Genomic DNA, 20,727 nt, shown 5'->3' on the forward strand with positions numbered 1-20,727 from the left:
ACTGATCATTTAAAATTGTATTTATTCTGTCTTATTATCTGAAATAGTCACAGGAAACACATGGAAAATAAAATTCAAAAAGTAAAAAACAATAGGCTACGGAACCAGCATGCACTTAGTCCAAACAACAACATTAGTGATACTGATAGAATAAGAGCATGCCGAAATTTGGCATGTGACGTAGGGCTATCCGAATGAACTCTACGATCTCCTTTCAAAGGCAACAGTCACATCCTTCGGTGACAACTTCCTCCTACATGTTTGTCTAGTGTTAGCTGGTTAAATGGTCTCGTTTGTACAGTAATAGTCATAGGCAGCAATGTTGTGGCTGCCAAACGTAATACAGTTTTCAATAACTTTTCACAGGATTCTTTTTTGAGCGACAGACGGGCCACAAACCATTTAGGACTTCTTTTGGAGGATGGTTTCTATGTGTCACTGGAAAGAAATAACGCGATGATGGCATCTCTTGCCACAAGTCGTCTATCGACTCAAATGTCCTGCGTGATGGAGTCTACTCGCCCGAGTTCTGGAACTCCGACAACGAAACTATTTCCTTCTGTCTGGATTTAATCATTTTAGACCTGGATACTAAATTGCATTTTTGTATGAAATCGTTGGAAGAAGTGTCGCTTCTTCCCAGTCGACAGCATGTCCGATCGAAATTATTGGACAGTGTGTTCCAGTTATAAAAGTCAGCTTGTGACGGGAGCGTTACTTAAACGGAATAAAGGGTAATTCATCAACATTTTATTAGTTTAATACCATGTAGGGTACCAGTCATTCTATTATGATAACTGAAAGGTTGATTTTGCTTTTAGCTATGCAGGCTAGCTAGCGCTTAGACCATAAAGTTTGTTCTTGCTAGAAAACAAAGTAGATTAGGACAATTGCTGACCAAAGTTTGTCGATATGATGTTTATTCATCCCAAATGTAAGTTGAAACAACAATTTTTTTTCATCGAGTGGACGTTCTTTGTGCGCTATCCCAAGGGCTCTTTTACATCCGCCCTGTTTTGTTTCCGAAAGAGTAAACGTGGCCATTGCAAACCACACGCGCTTTTGTGTGCATCGTCTTGGGGTGGACAAGTTTCTCCCCCAATCACAAAAAACAGCTTCACGTTTATTCTAAAGAGTTAGACCTTAATAAACCAAATGCTCAATTTCAACGCTTCTTATGGTAGTTTGTATCTGACAAGCTCGTAGGCCGCCCTCACTGCACGTAAGAATGATTTTGAATGCGCCTCTAATGCTGAGGAGTTCATACCTTGTCTAAAAACCAATGATGACTTTATTTTGCTCTATTGATTTCGCTTTATTGATTGATCATTTTGCCTTTGCCTTATGTTGTAGGCTACACCGCACTTAAAACCTCCTTTCTGGTATATTTCTTTCGGAGCATACATTTAGAGATCATTAGAGCTCCAGAAATTTGGATGACCAAAAGGTCTGTCCTGCCACTGTTTTACATGGCAAGAGAAAGGAGATTTTTAAAATTGGTGTAGTACCTAGCTGTCATGGCAAAATAAGGGGCTTCTTGGAATTGTTTTCTAATCTTCCCAGTATCCCTGCCTTTCCTTTGGCTCATGCGTTTTGTAGACTTGCACCAAGTAGGCTTTATTACCCACATATATTGTCGATTTCTAATCGGTCCATTTAATAGCCCAAGAACCAGGCTATTAGTTTGAGATCTTCAAATCCTATTCCAAGATTCCCCATTTCAGAATGATTTTAGACTTCTTTAGCAGAGTTTGCTTGTTTGCTATGTTTTATGCTGACCTAAAAATGTCAAGCTGTGTCAGATCTCCCATTCTCTCAGTTTTAGGTCCTTCCCTTTGATATTACTTGCATGAGTTTCAAAAGATGGCACACAGCACAGTATACAGATTTTCTACAGCGACTCTTGGTAATCTGTATAATTTGCACATATCTGGGATTAGACAAAGACATGTAAGACATTACAAGCTATCCTAAAGTGTGTACTTTTATGGTCCAACAGTAAAAACAAGAGGAAAAGCCTGGCAGTAGGGACTCCTTCTCCAACCCTTTCACGACCTCTATCTCCGCTACCTTTCCAAACGGGTATGTAATGATCATGCTTCTCAGTCAGGATGAAAAGTAAGACAGTGGAATTATTTCACTGAAATGTTTTTAAAAATGCACCTTTTTAAAGTTGAGGTGTGTGTGTGCGCCTTTAACTGAGCATTGCAACAGTCTCAGACATGACAAGGAACAAATTAGGCTCTCAAAAGAAGTGTGAATCTGTAAGTGCATTGTTCACAGAATGTGTGTGTGTTTTTCTTTTACCCCCAGCTGGTGGTAGTCCATCGGAGAGTCCCAGAAATGTTTCCAGCAGCGCTTCAGTCAACTTCCCCTTCATACGGAAGTAAGATGTGTTTACGCTTAATACTAAGTGTGCTTGATGGTTGGGCTGCGACTGAAACGACTTGAATTTTGAAAATGAATTATTTCATACTGATGTTAAATTTCCACAATCGCTCAACGCGCTGTTAGGACTAGAGTGTGCATTTTCGAGAAGGCCTTTCCCCTCACGGTAAGTGTGGCATTATCCTGAGGTGTGTGCTGCTCTTTTCTGAAGGTCAGCAGGGCAACAGGAACATCCTCTCTTTTAGTGTTTGCATCTTAAACTGAAGCAGGCCACTGCGTTACCCTGAGGACCTAGGGACTTGATATTTGTTGTAGCAATTACCCAGAAATCAGTGCACAGCCTACTTACTCAAGGCTGCAGTGACTATGGGACGACGACTTCTTATCAGTTCTATGTAACGGGTAACTGCAGCAGCAGTCCTCAGGCTCTTGCTGTCAAAGATCAGTGAGATTCGAGGTTGGTTAATCCCCAAACATGTCAATATACAAACATAACCGCTCAAGAAACGTTGGACCACAGAATAACTTGCACGTAATGAAGGCTTTGTGATTATGCAACATAAATTAAATGCTAGATCTTCATAGAAAACAAGACACCTTTTGGTACAACACAGCGACGCAAATTCCTAAGAACTAGATGAGGGAAAAGTCTACATACTTGTCGGTGGTATTGAACCTATCTGACTTTGTGCCTCTCTAAATAAATGGCAACCTGAGTTCCATTTTATTAAAAGGAAATACTCCTAGGCTGCCGATATCTGTCATGCATTTCTTTCCTGTTAGATTGACAGAGATTGCAGAAGATGTTTTGAACGATCTGTATTTTTATTTGTCTGCTTTTTAAACAAGGCCAAAGCATAAGCAATTCACCTCCATGATAATTAACAGTACAATTCTGCACCCTTTTTTCTCCAAACTTACCTTTGCTCATTGCAGCCAAAAAAAGATATATTTGAACTTAAACAGTGCACATGACATGTTTCAAAAATGCATCAGGCTTGTTTAGATGTACCTTTGCATACTGTTAGCAAAGGTACATGTAAACAAGCCTGATGCATACTGTTGGTGCTGAATTTTGCGGTAAGGATGCAAGAAATATTTCCTTCTGATGACTCTTCCATGAAGGTCATATTTGTGCATGCGTCGCTGCACAGTAGAACAGTGCACCACCACTCTAGACTCTGCTAAATCTTCCTGAAGGTCTTTTACAATCAAACAGGGATTTTCATTTTCTACGTTCTCTCTGAAAGTTTTCCTAGTCTTCCACACCTCAACTAGACCTTCACCGTTATCTGCCATTACTTGATTGCACTACGAACTAAGGAAAGGGACTGAAATCTCTTTGATATCATCTTATAGCCTCTCCTGCTCTGTGGGCATCAATTATTTTCATTTCCAGAGTGCTAGGCAGCTTCTGAGAGGAGCCCAGGGCTTCTGATCATTGAGACATGGTTTAAGGAATCTGGATATCTATAAAGCTTAGACATTTAGACCTGACCTTTCGTAGCGATGGCTGTTTGCAAGCCATTGCCATAACAAGCTAATTAAGGTCTGAGATGTTGGTGAAAGTTATCTGAGATGTTTGCATGTTTTTGTTTTGCATGTTTTTTTTCTCCACTCTAAAACTGTATAAAACAATAATAATAATACGCTAATGCTGTTTAAAATGTTGAAAAGAATGTTTTTTTTTTTTGGAGATCAGTTTAATCTTCCATTAACTATTCACAGTAACATGCATTTTGACCATGAGTCCCACCACTTTTGCTTGCCACTGTACATTTGACACAAGTAATGTTCAACTCTCATTTTATGTCAATGACGTTGTTACATAACTGGTACAGAAGCTTTTCTTTTCTACTTATACTAAATTCATTATCTTGCATTTTATTGTAGAAATGTTAGTGGGAAGTATCACTTCTAAACATATTACACATGCCCCGCTTGCGGGAAGCATGCCACTTACTGTCCACACTTTAACTAAATAGGGTGCATTAGAGGAACGTAACCACAAATCCATTAGCATGAACGCTGCCTGTAGGAAAACACTGCTCTTGGCACACAACAAAGATTAGAGGGTACACAGGTGTGCTCTGTTTGACTCACCATGACTCACTGAATAATTATTTTCTTTCCCTGTTTTTCTTTCCTTCTCACCTCCTTTGTGTCTTTTTATTGTACTTTGTCCACATGTACTATGCTAACAGTAAGGCGTTTCTTTTTTAAAAGTGGTTCACCATAATTGTTCACTTCCATTTAGGTGACTGATCTTTCCTGTTCTCTGACCCATTAATAATAACCAACTAGCAAGTTTTCTATTAAAGTGGATTTTCTCTGTTCGAATGTGTATTTGTTAGGTTGTCTTTTGTTGACGATGTTAGAGTTTCTCAAGTTGACCACATGGCCCAGGACTTGAAGGCTGAACTCTTTTCTTCTTAATGTGGTTTCTTATAGAGCGGACGCGAGAAGATGGTCAGTGGCCTCTCTGTCCTCGGGGTATGGAACGAACCCCACCAACTCCTCTGTTTCTGTGAGTGGAATCATTCCATGATCCTATTCCGTGATTCCTATTCCATGATTTCTGTGTTTGTGAGCCATATTGTGGAACAGTCCCCTTACTCTTAGACTGTTTATTATTAGGGTGAATTCAGAACTTCGTTTATTTCTTTTTTTTTCCTCTCAAGTTTCCAGCTGAAACAAAGACCCATATGCTAAACAGCAGTGAATGTGATGGTTCATAGTGGAGCGAAAGTTGACCAAAAACAAGCGCTTTCTCTTTGCTGTTTTATATCGCAATGACTGGAGCCCACAATGAGGTCACCATCTCTCAACAATGTGCCATTGAGCTGTTGTCAGTGAAGTCTTTATGTAGCGGGAAGCACAGAAGCTTCTCTAGTTTCCTCCTTCGAGCTGTTCTCCTGTCATATGCACTGCCTCTCATTCTCCTCTGGTGATATCTGAGCTTGGGTCTGAGAAATTGTTTTGAAATTCCAGTTTATGTAACGCATCTCACGGGACCTGAGGCAGTTATGGATAGAACTATGATCTCAACCTCGGGCATATTGAGTCGCAGTTCCCACAAAACAATAACCATCTATACAGGGGAAGGTTTAGCGTGTTGCCACTCTGTTTTAAGCTCGACCATGTCTGCCTCTTTAGACTTAACGAAACGAGTTAACGAAACACGGCAATGAAGACCTTAAAGTTGCCAAGTTATTTTGAAATTGTTCTGGTGCCAAATGCTTCTCTGTAAATAACGCAAAAGAACTCTGGCTGAATGTTGGTTTCTGTAACCATCCAACGACAAATCTCAAAAGCAGTCAAGCATCCAATGCCTCCAAGGGCTTAGCAAACTCTCTGGAGGCATCATATTTTTGTGAAATGAAATTTGACAAAGAGCGGTTGCCGTTATTGATGCATTCCACCCCCCCACCCCTCTCTCTTCTCTTCCAGTCCCTGTCGTCCTCGCAGGAACTGCTGCACCAGTTTCCTTCTCAGCCCACTCTGGATGAGCTGCGCTTCCTCTCCAAGCACTTCAGTAATGAGAGTGTGGCCGATGAGGAGGGTCAGCACCCCCCTCCTTTGCGCCGCTCCCGCAGTCTCAGGTCGGTGAATTCAGGGACATGGTAACGTCTAGAGAAAAACATACCATATGCAGGTAGGCACACATAGTTCGTACATCAGGAAAATCAGGTTCAGCGTGATTTTGCAGGTGTCTTGCTTTCTTGCAGTAACAGCACCTGGAGGATAGTCAGAAGAGGGGGAAAAAAGGTTGAAAAAGGTTTCTGATAGGTTAGATTGTTTTTTTGCCTGCCACTGTGATTTGATACATGAGAGATGAGGCCACAGTGTGGTGTAGGAGGAAGTGTGGTGAGAAGTATTGACTAGTTATTTTTTACCAACATTTCTGTTTGAGAAACACACACACACACATCCGTCACAACAGGCCTAAGGCCACCTCCTCTTTACCTAATACTTTAGGTAGGTAAACACACCAAAATAAACGAGCAGATGTTGCTCCTCCCTTACATCATTTCAGAATTCTATTGGGTTGTTTCCTGCTTGAAATATTTTTGTTTTCCCTGCAGCCCTGGACGCACATGTGGGTCTTTTGATAATGAGATCGTCATGATGAATCATGTTTACAAGGAGCGCTTCCCAAAGGTAAAGGGCATCCACACCAGAATATTGCTTGAAATGTTGTCCCCTGACCAATTCATTAATTGGTTAATTTCCCATTCTAATCTACAATCTAAAGCTGAAAGTGCCCTGCTAAAGGTTTAAATTCAAAATGCAAAAGTAAGTGTAGATGCATATACTCGGTGACAATGTGATGGGTCAGCTATATTTCTGCAATTTTATAATTGTTAAATGTTAAAGGGATTATTTTGGATGAATGCCGAATAACAGTATAGTTATAATGATCCAGTTTAAATGTACACTCATGCCTAACACATGAGGTGGTGGTTGTTGTTGTTGTTGTTGGTGGTGCTGTTGTGTAATTGGTTGGAGTGCAGCATGATGGCTCACATGAGCGCGGTCCTCTCCCTTCAGGCCACCGCTCAGATGGAGGGTCGTCTGCTGGCCGTCATCGCAGACTGCTGCCCAGACAGCTCTCTGCGCCTGGCCGACGGCGTGCTGGGCTTCATCCAGCACCAGCTGGTGGAGCTGGTGAGGGACTGCCTGGAGAAGTCCCAGAAGGCGCTCATCACCTCCCGCTACTTTGTGGAGCTGCAGGAGAAGCTGGAGAGGCTCTTGCATGAGGTGGGTGATCCCCTGCCAATCCCCCGCAGCGGATTGGCATTCCTCAAAGAAAGCATTGTCACTGTGAATGGTCAGAGAAGGCTTTGGATCTGCCTGTTTTTGTGTGTGTGAGTGTTTGTTAGTGCATCTGGTAGGGTGTGTTGGATGGGTGCATTATCTTGAATTATATTTAGCTGCCCTTAAAGATAAAAGTGGTCTTCAATTGGACACATTTGTGTCCTGATTAATTCAGGATTTAAAGCAGCTGTAAGTAGTTCTGTAGTAGCCTGGTTACTCAATTATAGTTGGAGATTATATGCTGTGAATTTCTTTTTTTTTTCTTTTTTACATTTTCATGTTGATTTTCAGAAATTAAACTTTGCTTTAGGTTATGTAGCAAACATTCTTACTTGGTTGCTCTGGTTGCCTAGTTACTATGCTAGCTAGCTTAAGCTTTTAAATAACCTTTTTAGAGTCCATTTGCATGACATAATGGCTAGTTATCTAGCTGCTGTTACAGTCTCCTCCTATAAGAGGAATGGTAGAAACCCTTAGCACAAGTTTATATTAACATGAGTTCATATTAAAACACGTTAGCAGCTGCCAACTGTGAAGATAGTTCCCTAAGCACGAGATGGTGAAGATGGTTAAAAAGCAGCGATGAGTAGATACACGCTGGGTGCCTGTGCAGCTTCGTATTTACATGGCATTTGTTTCTGAAAATCAAATCAAACATAAATCAAGCAAGGGTAACTCCCCGTCAGCAGAAATCTGCATCAGTTATGAATCCTTTAAGGATCTCTAGGTCCCTGCAGCTGCTCACTGAAGATATTGAACTTGACCAAATGAGGGCATATGTCTAGGGATGCTGCCTGAAGCTTATGCGAAGGTAGTGATTGACACTCCGTCAGACACTCCTCCTGACTCTGATGGGTTGTTTTAATTTGGTCGCGGTTGATTTTTGCAAACGGCATTAGGAGTGCAGGGTGCTGCCAGAGGAGCTTGGTTTCATCTCTCATGAACTACTGTCAGGACAAAGAGACGTTTTTTAGCAAATATGACAACTTATTTTTATAAGGATTCCCTACTGCAGCTTTAAGGCAGATTCACATATCCAGACATACCTTGTTGTTTTTAAATTGTTACTTTGGAATGCCCCCCTTATTGTAGATTTGTGAGAGAACTATATCCTTCATTGTTTCCTGTCAGTCTTGTTAGTATCTCTTCAACTTCTCTTGAATATAACTTCCTTTTAAAGTTCTTGTAGTGTTTGCAAGAAGGGTGGCAGTTAAGTTCATGGTATCTGGTAAAAGCGGTCTTTCAAGTCAACTGACATACCGACAGGTTTCTTTGTTTTTAAATCTGTAATTTCTCACGGTGACTCATCTTGTGACCTCGGTAAAGAAGTCAAAACATAAACCCTGGATTTATTTAGATTGACGTCACTGTTCAAAAACTGCTTTATGGTGATCTGGACGTTAAATTACTGAGTTTCAAATCCTTAAGCATACAACATTGCTTTGACCTAATTGTCTTGACTTGTCATGTTTCTCATCAGGCTTATGAGCGTTCTGAAAGTGAAGAGGTGGCCATCATTAGCAAGCTTGTGAAGAAGATTCTCATCATCATATCGAGACCTGCAAGATTATTAGAGTGTCTGGTAGGTGAAAATGGTCTGAAGGTGATCTCACATCCACTGTTTGTCAGTTGTGTACAATATTGTGACATCATTTAACTTCCTCTCTGACAGGAGTTTGACCCGGAAGAGTTCTACCAGCGTCTTGAGGCTGCTGAAGACCACGCCAAAGAGGGCCAGGGTGTCAAGACAGACATTCCCCGCTACATCATCAGCCAGCTTGGGCTGAACAGGGACCCACTGGAAGGTAGAGGGGTTTCTCTCCTTGCACGCCGTCATGCCTGATATGACTGCTAAATTTTTCTGAGTGTTTTTTTACAGCCAGACTCAGTGTTGTATTATTTCATTATTAGTGTTTCTGATCTGCAGGGAACTCTTTTTGAAACTGTCATAAGTCATAACAGTCAGCCGTTTCCGATTTTTTGAATATATAATTTAATCTTGATTTGGTGTTTTGGCCCGAGTCCAAGAGTGACTCAAGAATCAAGATTAAATTAATTTATCAAAATTGTGAGGTTTCTGTTGACTTCTACCCTTCGATGTGAAGCAGGTGCACTTTCCTCATGATGTCCTTCCTGTTGGTCTTGTTCTAGACATGGTGCAGCTTCAACAGAGCACTGCAGGGGGCGCTGTGAAAGACTCCAGTGACACCGCGGAGGTAAGGGGAGCAGCAGTCACAAAGACATGAGTCATGTGTCTGAAATTCAGAATGACAGGCAAAGACTCAACATGAAGACAGACTCTTGTTCAGATATCAGGCTATTTGTAGGCCAGGCTATTTGTAGTGATTCACCACTCACTATAAGGGGCTCTTTTGTGTCCTGTTTGGCGCCTCAGAACCGGCTTGGCTGTACCCCTCCCAGAAGGAAACCGCTGGAGAGGGACTTTGAGACCATAAAGCTCATCAGTAACGGGGCCTACGGGTAAGAAGACAATACTGTGCATGCGTGCCTAATGGAAATCCAGAAATAGCTAGCACTGTTCTAAATCTTGTTTTGAATAAAGAATAAAGATTTGAATAAAACTTCTTGATGCAACACATTGATGCAAAGAAGCAAGAAAGCAGAAAGTAGTGTTCTATGTAGGGCTGCTAACAGTCGAAATGTTTATCACCAAAATATTAAAAACATGCGTCGTGTGTAGCACCTCACCTGTATCATCCTTTGGATTCAATTCCTTTTGCCCTCCCTTGTGCTCTCGTATGATGAATATTTTCTCTCTACTCTCTGAAAGACGGGCTGGTGTCTGGAATATTTTTTTATTCTTCTAACAGGGCCGTGTACTTGGTGCGGCACCGGGAGACCCGGCAGAGGTTCGCCATGAAGAAAATCAATCGTCAGAACCTGATCCTGAGGAACCAGATCCAGCAGGTGTTTGTGGAGCGAGACATCCTGACGTTCGCCGAGAACCCGTTTGTGGTCAGCATGTTCTGCTCCTTTGAGACGCGCCGCCACCTCTGCCTCGTCATGGAGTATGTGGAAGGCAAGTCGAGGGTTTCGTTCTCCTCAGTGGAAATCTCACGTCACTCTTTCTCCGTGCCGTCTCTGGGGTACAAGTTCAGTGATTTTTGTTTTACTTTCAATTGCTTTGTCCCTTACGTTGTCATGTTGTCTCCGTGTGTTTGCAGGGGGGGACTGTGCAAATCTGCTGAAGAACATGGGGCCTCTGCCTGTGGACATGGCTAGAATGTACTTTGCGGAGACGGTTCTAGCCCTGGAATATCTTCACAACTATGGCATAGTGCACAGAGATCTAAAACCTGACAAGTGAGTTCTGAGCTGATCCTGTGACATGGCCAGTGCAGATTAAAACTTCAGTTTGGTTTTGTTTTGATGCTATTTCCGCTCTTCACTGATGCCTCGCCCTCTGTTCTCAGCTGCCTGATCACGTCGATGGGACACATCAAGCTTACTGACTTTGGTTTGTCAAAAATTGGTCTGATGAACATGACCACAAACCTGTATGAAGGACATATTGAGAAGGACACAAGGGAGTTCATTGATAAACAGGTGAGATTCTGCCTTGTGCCTGCTCAGTGTTTCAGAAACATAGCGAAGAAAAGTGTGTTTGATCGTGCTCTGTGTGTGTCTCTCTCTCTCTCTCTCTCTTCCCCCCCCCCCCCGCCTCTCTCTGTGGCAGGTCTGTGGCACACCCGAGTACATTGCTCCGGAGGTGATTCTCAGACAAGGTTATGGCAAGCCAGTGGACTGGTGGTCGATGGGCATTATCTTGTATGAGTTCCTGGTGGGCTGTGTCCCTTTCTTCGGGGACACACCAGAGGAACTGTTTGGACAGGTTGTCAGTGGTGAGTATTACCTACATTCTAATATTTCATTGTAAACCCCATTCTCCTACCGCCAACCTCCCCACCCTCAACATTGGCGGTCATATTGTTAACCTGATTATGGTCAAAGCATCTACCAGTGACCTAGATGCAGTTATCGCTGTGCCGTCTCTTGCACACAGATGACATCATGTGGCCAGAAGGAGACGATGCTCTTCTTGCCGACTCTCAAGATCTGATCACCAAACTGCTTAAGCAGAGCCCATTGGATCGCTTGGGAACCGGTGAGTTTTCACTGTCAAGTCGGCAGCCCCCACAGACTTCACTTGAATGTCTCAGTAGTGTGTCCACACGTCAGCGTGTGTGTGTGTGGCTCCTGATGGAGCGTCCTGTGTGTCTGTGTGTGGCCGGCAGGCGGAGCAGCGGAGGTGAAGCATCACATTTTCTTCCGGGGCCTGGACTGGAACGGACTGCTGCGGCAGAAAGCGGAGTTTGTTCCTCAGCTAGAGACCGAAGACGACACGAGCTATTTTGACAGTAGGTGGTGCTATTCAGCATTCAGTTGTAGGTGCTGTGGAACTGCTTCTAGCTTGAGTAACACTGTTCGCCTGTGCCATTCCACAGCGCGGTCTGATCGGTACCAGCACACGGGCTCAGACGACGACGATGACGATGAAACCAACGACGAAGAGTCCTCCCAGGAGATCAAGAAGTTCTCCTCATGTTCCCATCGCTTCAAGGTGAGAGGGCTGTCATCTGCGACACACCAGTCTCACATCCTGGTCTTCACCATTCACCACTGGTGCTTTGAGTCCACACAGCTCAGTTTTGTGAGGTTCTGAGCCATGGCTGTAACTCACTGTGGTGTGTGTGTGTGTGTGTTTTATGTGTGTGTGTGTATGTGTGTTTCTCAGGTGTACAGCAGTTCGGAGTACCTGGCCTCCCCATCCAACCTGAGCCTGTCCTCCTCTGAGCGCAGCTGCAGTGAGGAAAAGGAAGACCGGTGGGATGGCCACCCCTCCCCTTTCAGAGGGGACGCATCTCTGCTGGGCCACTCCAGTGACCCCTATCAGGGTGGAGCCAAACCAGGAAGGTAAGAGCTCAAAGTTATGAAGGATTAAGACATTTGCTTGCTTGCATTTGCTTGCATTCTGATTTTCTACTGCAATGCGGATTCATGGACTCCCTAGTAGATATGGTTTGTAATGGCCACAGAAGTACAGAGCCCTGACGGCTGTAGCATCGGGTTACAGTCTTTAGTGAGGGTTCAAAGTCGTACGGGTTTATTAAAGCTTGAAAAGGATCAAGCAAACCATAATCCATAAAAATGCAGATTAGGGAACCCACATTTAAGATCCAATACAGAAAAAAGGTTTTCAAAAAAATATAGAAAAATACCAATTCAAAATCTTCCCCCAAAAAAACCTGCTAAACAAAGGACAAAATTCAGCAGCCTTAGGGTCCACTCACATGTACATACGTGACAAAAGACTCCCCCACTAGACAGAACAAGTGAACATATAGGAAGATGGCCCGCACCATTTAAAACATCAGGGTTATACATAAATGTATACACTTTCATGTATGGTTGCACCACGACCGTCACACAGAGGTATACAATGTTTTGTTTGTCCACACTAAAAGTCGGAATGAGTCAATTTGTCCCTTCACCATTTAAAACGGTTGCATTTGAATGTTACGTGTTCACAAACCGTTTGCTTTTGCATACATCCCACCTTTCCCTCAGCCCTCGTCCCAGGGCGTCATCGAGTTCCTCTCCGTCAGAGAGGAGTAGCAGTCCACAGGTGATGAACAGCACTCAGAGTCTGGAGACGATGCCACGCCTGGCCCTTTCAACTGAGGATGAAGGTCAGAGTCCAATATTTTCACTATACAGTGTGATATTTACTTGAAGTGTGCACAGGCGTAGCCTATTTTGAGGTGCCAGTATTTGCTTACACATTTGGTTTTTTGCTACTGGAAAGATAACATAAATGGAAAATATGACTTCCTTACTGATTTACTGTATGGTCCTGGACATTTCATGCTTGATTCTGCAGATGACCTGTTTTTTTTTTTATTATTATTTAGAAGTTATCAAAAGTAATCCATTATTTATCAAAATGTTTTTCATCTTGCATACATCGATTGCAAAGCCAAACAAATGATGAAAAATAATATAATTTGATTAAATCAAAATCTGATGGATAAAACCAAGTCTTGCCCTCACCTTACCTTACACCTTTCACTAAGAAACATGCTAAATGGATACTGTTTAATGGTGTCTTTATCATGAAAAGAATACATTCCGTTTGGTTCTTCATAAGGCAAAGTGTTTAAATGTTGTCACCTTTTTTAAAGTTGTGGAGCAAGTCTAATTAGCAGAAGCTACCTTTCTGGCTCCAATTCTGGTTTCCCCATAAAAAGAGCATGCACCAGCACTGTAAACAGGTGCATAGTCTCAACAGACAAAATGTTCAAGTCACTTAACTGGCCAAAATCTAGATGAGGGAGAGGGAGAGAGGGTTTATATAAGCTGTGCCTATGTGCATGGAGCCTGAAGTAATATGGTGTGGTGTGTGCAGCAGTGTGAACCCCCTCCCCCTCACAATCGCCCCTTCACAGGATTTAGTTACAGCTGAATTCTTACACAACAGATTTTACAATCGAATGGCTCTGCAGGACTGTGATTTGGCTGAGTCTGATTGGTAAGATTGGATGTAGCTGACGGCACAGTTGTTGCTAGGTTAGCCTTGTAATTCCTAATGTTTGGAAAGATTAGGGGTCAAATTAAAATAGTTGTGTTTGCCTCAAGTGATGCAAGTCATGGCAGCAAGTCAAAGTGAGACAGGCTGGAGTGTCATTAAAAATCTTCCTCATGCATCATAAAGTTGCTTCTGGTGTTATTAGCCTGACATGCTAATAGTATGGTTGCCGAGAAGGGCAAAACAAATTAACATTTGTGAAGCTTTTACAGCTTTAGAAACAAAATTAGAGGTGAATAAAACAGAAAGGGTAGGTACAATACATAGAAAGTGCTTATTGCTGACCTTTTTTCCCCCAAACTGTTTTGCTGGTGTAAAGTGAATGAAATTTGTGAAGGTAAACCATATTTGCGAAATGTAAACACAGGAATAACAAAAGCAGTCCAGATGGCTAAAATGGTCTCCACAAAGTGGACTAAACTTTGTCTTGTGTATGTTTGTGTTTTGTCTACCAGAGGGTCTGGTCACCAACCTACGCCGCATCCGTCTACGTAGCAATTCAACCGGTACTAGGCCCCCACCTCGTAGGGACAATAGGGGCCCTCGTCGCCTTGGCCAGCAGCTGGAGACCCCTGAAAAACCGAGACTCCCTCCTGGGTGCAAACTTCCCAAGTCAGCTTCAGCATCTGGCCTCTCTCTCATTGTCACACAAGGTAGGCATGTTGTTTGTGTCACATTCTACCCTGGGCATTAACCCGGGTCTCAGGTATAGGAGATGGGTCCCACCACTGAGGCTAAGAACTATAGCAACTAAAAGCATCACTGGTACGGCTTTTAAGGGTTTAGTGAATGAGCTTTGCACCACATGGACGTATGTCTCAGAGAGATCGTACCAAAGAGAACCCAAACAAAGGTGCGGTGTATGTATAAATGCATTAAATTAAACACTTTGTATGTATGTTGTAGTCAAGTGATGTAAAATGGAAAAAAAATGCAAAAATGGTGACCGTGACTCAGATTATGCTTGCCTTCCTGATCTCGGTCTCTGGTGCCGGTCGGGATGTTGGCAGGCAGTCCCTCTCGAAGGTCGGACCCATCTGCTCATGTTCTTCATGCTCTCTTTGTGTCCCGCTTCTCCCCTCAGATGAGACAGCAGGTGGCATCCAGAAGAGCCCCATGTCCTCCCACTCACTGTCCTCCAACCCTTCATCACGGGACTCCTCTCCCAGCCGGGACCTGAGCGCAGCCTGCCTCCGCCCGCCCATCATCATCCACAGCTCCGGCAGGAAGTACGGCTTCGCTCTGCGGGCCATTCGGGTCTACATGGGAGACTCTGATGTGTACACAGTCCACCACATGGTCTGGGTGAGTGTCCTCAGAGTGCAGTGGGGAACAACACCTCTATTGTTGGGGAAGATGCATCCCGTACAATGTGTTCTTTTTCGACTGGGTGTATTTTAGTCGCCCCGCCTGAGGTTGTGTCTTGCTTTTTCTGCATTGTGGTACCACAGAGTGTGGAAGAAGGCAGCCCAGCCCATGAAGCCGGACTGAAGGCTGGGGACCTCATTACCCATGTAAATGGAGAATGCATCCAAGGTCTGGTGCATACGGATGTGGTGGAGCTTCTGTTGAAGGTGAGTGAGCCAACGAATTGTGGCCTGACTGACTGACTGACATAATTGAACTGATTGGTTCTTTGAAGCAAAAAAAAAAAACCCATCTTTACCTATCTGGATGCAGAGTGGGAGTAGAGTTGCCCTGCAGACGACTGCTCTGGAGAACACGTCAATCAAGGTGGGACCAGCCAGAAAGGCCAGCTACAAAGGCAAGATGGCGAGGCGCAGCAAGAAGAGTAAGAGGAAGGAAGGTCAAGAAAGGTACTTTAAGAATGCCTTTACATTCTCCCTGCTATCTTTTGCATCTATCTATTAATCATTCATGCAGAATGTATTTAACATTTTATTTTAACCTATTTTTTTCTCTGTGTGGGTTAGCAAACGCCGGAGCCTCTTGAAAAAGCTCCCAAAACACAACAACCCCACCCTTCAGAACAGCCGCAGCTTCTCCTTTGGTCTCCATCACTCTGCGTCACCCAGCGACAGCATGTCGGACTCTCCCACACAAAGCCTGTCTCCGGGACCCAACACGCCCTGCAGGAGCCCAGCACCTGACTACTCAGCTGGTAAGAGGATGACAGATCTTGAGGTGCTGCATTAGATGTGAAGTGTGCAAGTATGACTAATGTGGTGGGAAAAATGAGTACACGTTCAAAAAAGCAGCAGTGTAGCAGTTTCTAAAGTAGTGAAGTAATTTGCCAGAGTCCCTCAACTGTTGCGTTTCATTTATGTTTTGTTGAGTTTAACTGTGTGCATTGAATGTTTGTGTGACTACAAAGTTAGTCTGCCAGTCCTTCAGCATGTGTTTCTGAGTGTCAGTGTTGTGTGGTTCTCTTGCAGACTCCAATTCTCCTCAGAGCTCTTCTCCAGGCTCCAGCTCCCCCAACTCGCCTATACCTCAGAACCGACCCAGCTCCCTGCATGTCCTCGGCTCTAAGATCCGCTTCTCCAAAGCCGGCCGCTGCAAATCAACCAGCAGCATCCCCCCGTCACCGTTGGCTTGCAACCCAGCGGCCACACAGCCTCCCTCCCCTCAGTGCTCTCCGTCGTCTCTCCCGGGGCTCCCCAAAAGCCTTCACTCCTACCACGGAAAGACCCTCTCCCCACCAACCATCCCCAGGCAGTCGGTGCGGCCTCGCAGCGCGGAGCCCCCCCGCTCGCCGCTGCTCAACAGGGTTCAGTCGGCTGAGAAACTCTCTGGTGCTTACTATGGAGACAAGAAGGCCTACTCCACGCGGCGGCACACCATGGATGGTGAGAGCCTGAGTGACTGCGGTGGAGACGTGGCCTCCGGGTTCGTCTGCGTGGGCGACCACGCCCGACAGGGAGGATTCCTGGGCGGCCAGAGGCTGCGCTCCAGCGACGTGGTGGTCATGAAAAAACTGAACCTGTCCGATCGCCGGGACTCCTTTAAGAAACAGGAGGCTGTTCGGGAGGTCTGCTATGACTACCCCAACGAAGAAGAGGAAGAAGAAGAAATCACTACGCCCTCGACCCTTCCAAGCAGTCTGCCCCGGTACGCGGCGGCATGGATCACCTCAGGCCCACCGGTAGAAACCGGGAAAGAGAAAATCCCAAACCGTGGTACAAAACTCCAAAAGGGTGTAATAAAGGGACAAAAGGAGGATGGGCGGTAGAGCTCAGAGCGTGGGGACACCCCACAGAGAAATTCACACACACACACACACACACACACACACACTAAATCAGGGGCTTCCACATTAGATTAGAACTGTTGATGAAAGCCTAGTTTGAGGCGATACTAAGGAGGTAGGGGTCATTATGAACGTTCGTTACAACACAGTGAATGGAAGATGTGCCATAATTGGGTTATATTGTTTGGATTAGTACAAGTGTAGCACACAAAGTTTTTGTATTTCCCTACTTTAGAAAAAAAAAGAATTTATTTATTACTCTCTTTAATATCTGCCCGTTTAAGGAGGGAGATGAAAGTGATGTGGATCTCTTGTTGATAATTTTGCACACACATGCCCATGGTCCTGCTGATAGGTCACTCCATTCATGTTTTCATGACTACATCAACTTGTTTTGATGTTGACATGTGCATTCTGTCTTCACTTTCATCGAAACGACAGGAACAACAAAACACAAAGGATAGGTTTTTCGACTTGATACCAATAGCTTGGTTTGAAGGTCTATCTTCCATCCATTTCCACTCTAATAATGGTGGTATGCTTTAGAAAATAAAATGTCTCCCCTCCTAGTGTTGCTGTTAACATTTTAGTTTTTTAAGTTTTCTGTATGTATCATCTCTAACTGTTAAATCCAGTGCCTCTTAAATATGGTGTGATGTCTGCCCATACAAAATGCTCCAAATGCACCAGAATGTTAAATTAGGTGAAAATTAAGAACAAGAAATTCCATGTCTGAGCCAAACCCAATATGTCATCACCAGTCCCTCAGCATATGATTCATTCAATCAGATGTGCTTTATAACGGCAAATGTTTTGTTGGCACAAACACAGTTTTGAAGAACATTGTCGTGGCCATCAAAAATTCTAGTTGGCAAAATGGAAGATAAAACTCACTTTCTGTTTGCTGTAGTGATGATATCTGTCATGTAATGATCTCCCACGTTTCAACGCATCTTCCCTCTGCATCTAGCGATTTAGAACAAGACATGCATGACTGTCCTTTTAGCTATTTAACAACTGGGTGTCAGTAAATGTTTACATTCTAGTGTAAAATGTGATGCTAATAATTTTACCTTGAAAATGTTAGCAAGGACTTAATGTTTATTTTTATTTTTAAGGGTATTTTAAATGGTTTTGCTTAACATGAAGAATACAAAACAAAATTATTGTAGGGGATAGGGTATGAAATAATTATGTTTATTATTGGGCAAGGTCATTGAATTTGTGACCTGAATATGCACTCTGCTCTCTTTTTTAAAGCAAATGTGTTGATGCATTGAGTTTTTTTTGCAATTTTGTTCACTAGTAAAAAATGTCCACTTATCCACAGATCTTAGGACTGACTAGGACATGCAGAACTGATCCACCAGCATTAAAATGGAATTACTGCCTGTGTGAGAACTATGCATTATTTATAAGGCTACGTTAAAAAAAAATATCAGACACTCCATTTTCTGTAATTTCTGTCCATCTGAAAATGGAATACAGCACTAGTATGTTTTTTTTTGGCAGTAACTATTTCACTCTGCAGATTTGGGTTACCCATGTTGTAAAGTGTAGTGGATGAAGACTCCACTTTCTGTGGTCCACTGTTTGGAACATTCTAGAAAACATACACAGATCTAGTGTCACCATATAGGAGTATGCCTAATGTAATTCTGGGGTCAGTTGAGTGAACAATGAATGTTGGTTTAATCACCCTTAAGTTGCGTATCATGTCTGTAGGTTCTGGGTTTGTTACGATTCACAAATGGAAATGGGTTTTACACATACTGTTGGTCATGCTTCAAGTACTGCAGTACACTCTGTCTGACTATGGTTATAGCAACCAGGCTCACCTGCTCCTGTGTGAAATATTTATCCACCACTAGTAGATTTGTATAATGTTTACGTCATTCTCATACTCTAGCCTTTGTAGGTTTTTTGTGCCCTGATGAAAGGTGATGTGATCCCCTGTCTCCTCGTCTGAACAGTGCTGACAATAAACAAACTACTCCAAGATCATTCCTCTACTATTCACTTTATGTATCCCAAGATCATTCCTCTATCATTCACTTTATATAAACAAACTATCCCAAGATCATTCCTCTACTATGCACTTTATTTACTATGCAGAGCAGCCAGATCATTCCTCTACTATGCACTTTATTTACTATGCAGAGCAGCCAGATCATTCCTCTACTATGCACTTTATTTACTATGCAGAGCAGCCAGATCATTCCTCTACTATGCACTTTATTTACCATGCAGAGCAGCAAGTTAACTGAAATACCCAACCTCCATCGCCTTGTTTTGCTCTCTGCAATAAACAATAATCGAAATGTATATTGTAACTGAAGTTTGTTTAGTATACAGTACAGTAGCATGGATGATCAATTGCTCAATCAATCAAATGATGATGAGCAAATGATGATCAATCAAAACCCGCAAGGGAAGGACGACATGCTTAGTGTTGTGACATGATTCCTGAATGTTACTGCATTTTATATTTTTGAACCTGATGCTTTTAAAATGTCAGTTGTTTTCGCAAACCACTACATGGTATTAGGAAGTTAATTGAAATATAAAACATTTTGTCATTATTGCATGGTACTATCTTACTATTTGAAACCAAACTAAAACAACAGGATATTAAAGAATCGTGTTATTTTTTTGCTAAATGACCAAGGAAGTTTAACTGTGAGTCATAACATTAAACACAAGGCTTTCCAGACAGGGCTAGCTATAGACTGGAAACTCTAAATATATCTGTGTGCCAAGAAAAAGTCTAATGTAGGCATAACCTATGGAATATGATAATGAAGTATTCCTCTAGTCTTTTTCTCACTGTCAACAGACTTTGGTGTTTTAGCACGAGGTCAGGCCTACTGTGCCTTAACTTGGTGCTTATGCGCAGACACTCTCCTGCTTTTCTGAATGGGACTAGCATATTCAATAATGCCAGTTTTGTGAGTGATTTGTATGCCATCTGATGGTGTGTGGCATATTGTGGGCAGGCTGTCTTAGACTGAGACCAGGGGCATATCTGAAAGGGTGAGCCAAGATGGGCAGCATCCTGGGCAGCACTGGTTTATAAAAGCTCTTCCTCAATGCTTTTACAGGACTTTTAAGACAGATACATTTCAATGGATGAAAATGGATGTGGGAACAGGTTCACTCAGCGCCACACCCTGTAGTTTTACACATGACCAATATCCAGTATGTTGCATATCTCTCAGGCGCAGTGGGTCCATCTAGAAGGTGCATGCAGAGATGCAGAGATGTGTTTGATCTGTTTTTTTTTTTATATATATAAACTTGAGTTTAACAACATAATCAGCAAGGTGCAACAAAATAGAAGACAGCGCACAGTGGGAACAGACATAACCTAATCAATTAACATACGATGTATGTATGTATGATTACTCCTGCCATGTTTGTCTTGAGGTCCTCATAGTCAGCTACATTTGTTGGTGTATGTGCGTGTTTGTTTAAGACTGGTGGTGCAAGACATTCTATCAATTTTTTTTTGTAACCCACAGTTTATCCTTTAAAACCACCCAGTTTATATCAAATTATATATAGGTTTCATAACCTGAAATCTCGTTTACGTTTTAAAGATTAACTTTGGGTGGAACTAAACTGTGACTTTTATTTTGAAACTACTTCCAGCAGGCTACTGAGTGATCACTTTACAGGTCCTCTCCCTGCAGAGCGGCGGACA

General features: G+C 43.0%; 1 protein-coding gene across 1 annotated transcript; it reads left to right on the forward strand.

Annotated features, from left to right (window-relative positions):
- The first annotated feature begins 250 nt into the window (after positions 1–250).
- On the forward strand, positions 251–19,028 carry mast3a (microtubule associated serine/threonine kinase 3a). Its single transcript, XM_080859140.1, has 26 exons — positions 251–734; positions 2,000–2,082; positions 2,314–2,386; positions 4,840–4,915; positions 5,839–5,990; positions 6,474–6,549; positions 6,940–7,149; positions 8,687–8,788; positions 8,879–9,011; positions 9,358–9,422; positions 9,602–9,687; positions 10,038–10,246; positions 10,392–10,530; positions 10,641–10,773; positions 10,904–11,069; positions 11,231–11,332; positions 11,463–11,585; positions 11,673–11,788; positions 11,963–12,141; positions 12,796–12,917; positions 14,269–14,466; positions 14,898–15,118; positions 15,265–15,387; positions 15,494–15,630; positions 15,748–15,935; positions 16,210–19,028. Exons 1-26 carry the CDS (start codon positions 652–654, stop codon positions 17,004–17,006), a joined length of 4,092 nt encoding a protein of 1,363 aa, XP_080715266.1. The 5' UTR covers positions 251–651; the 3' UTR covers positions 17,007–19,028.
- The last annotated feature ends 1,699 nt before the right edge of the window (positions 19,029–20,727 follow it).

The sequence above is a fragment of the Sprattus sprattus genome, assembly GCF_963457725.1.
Source record: "Sprattus sprattus genome assembly, chromosome: 20".
Classification (NCBI taxonomy): domain Eukaryota; kingdom Metazoa; phylum Chordata; class Actinopteri; order Clupeiformes; family Clupeidae; genus Sprattus; species Sprattus sprattus.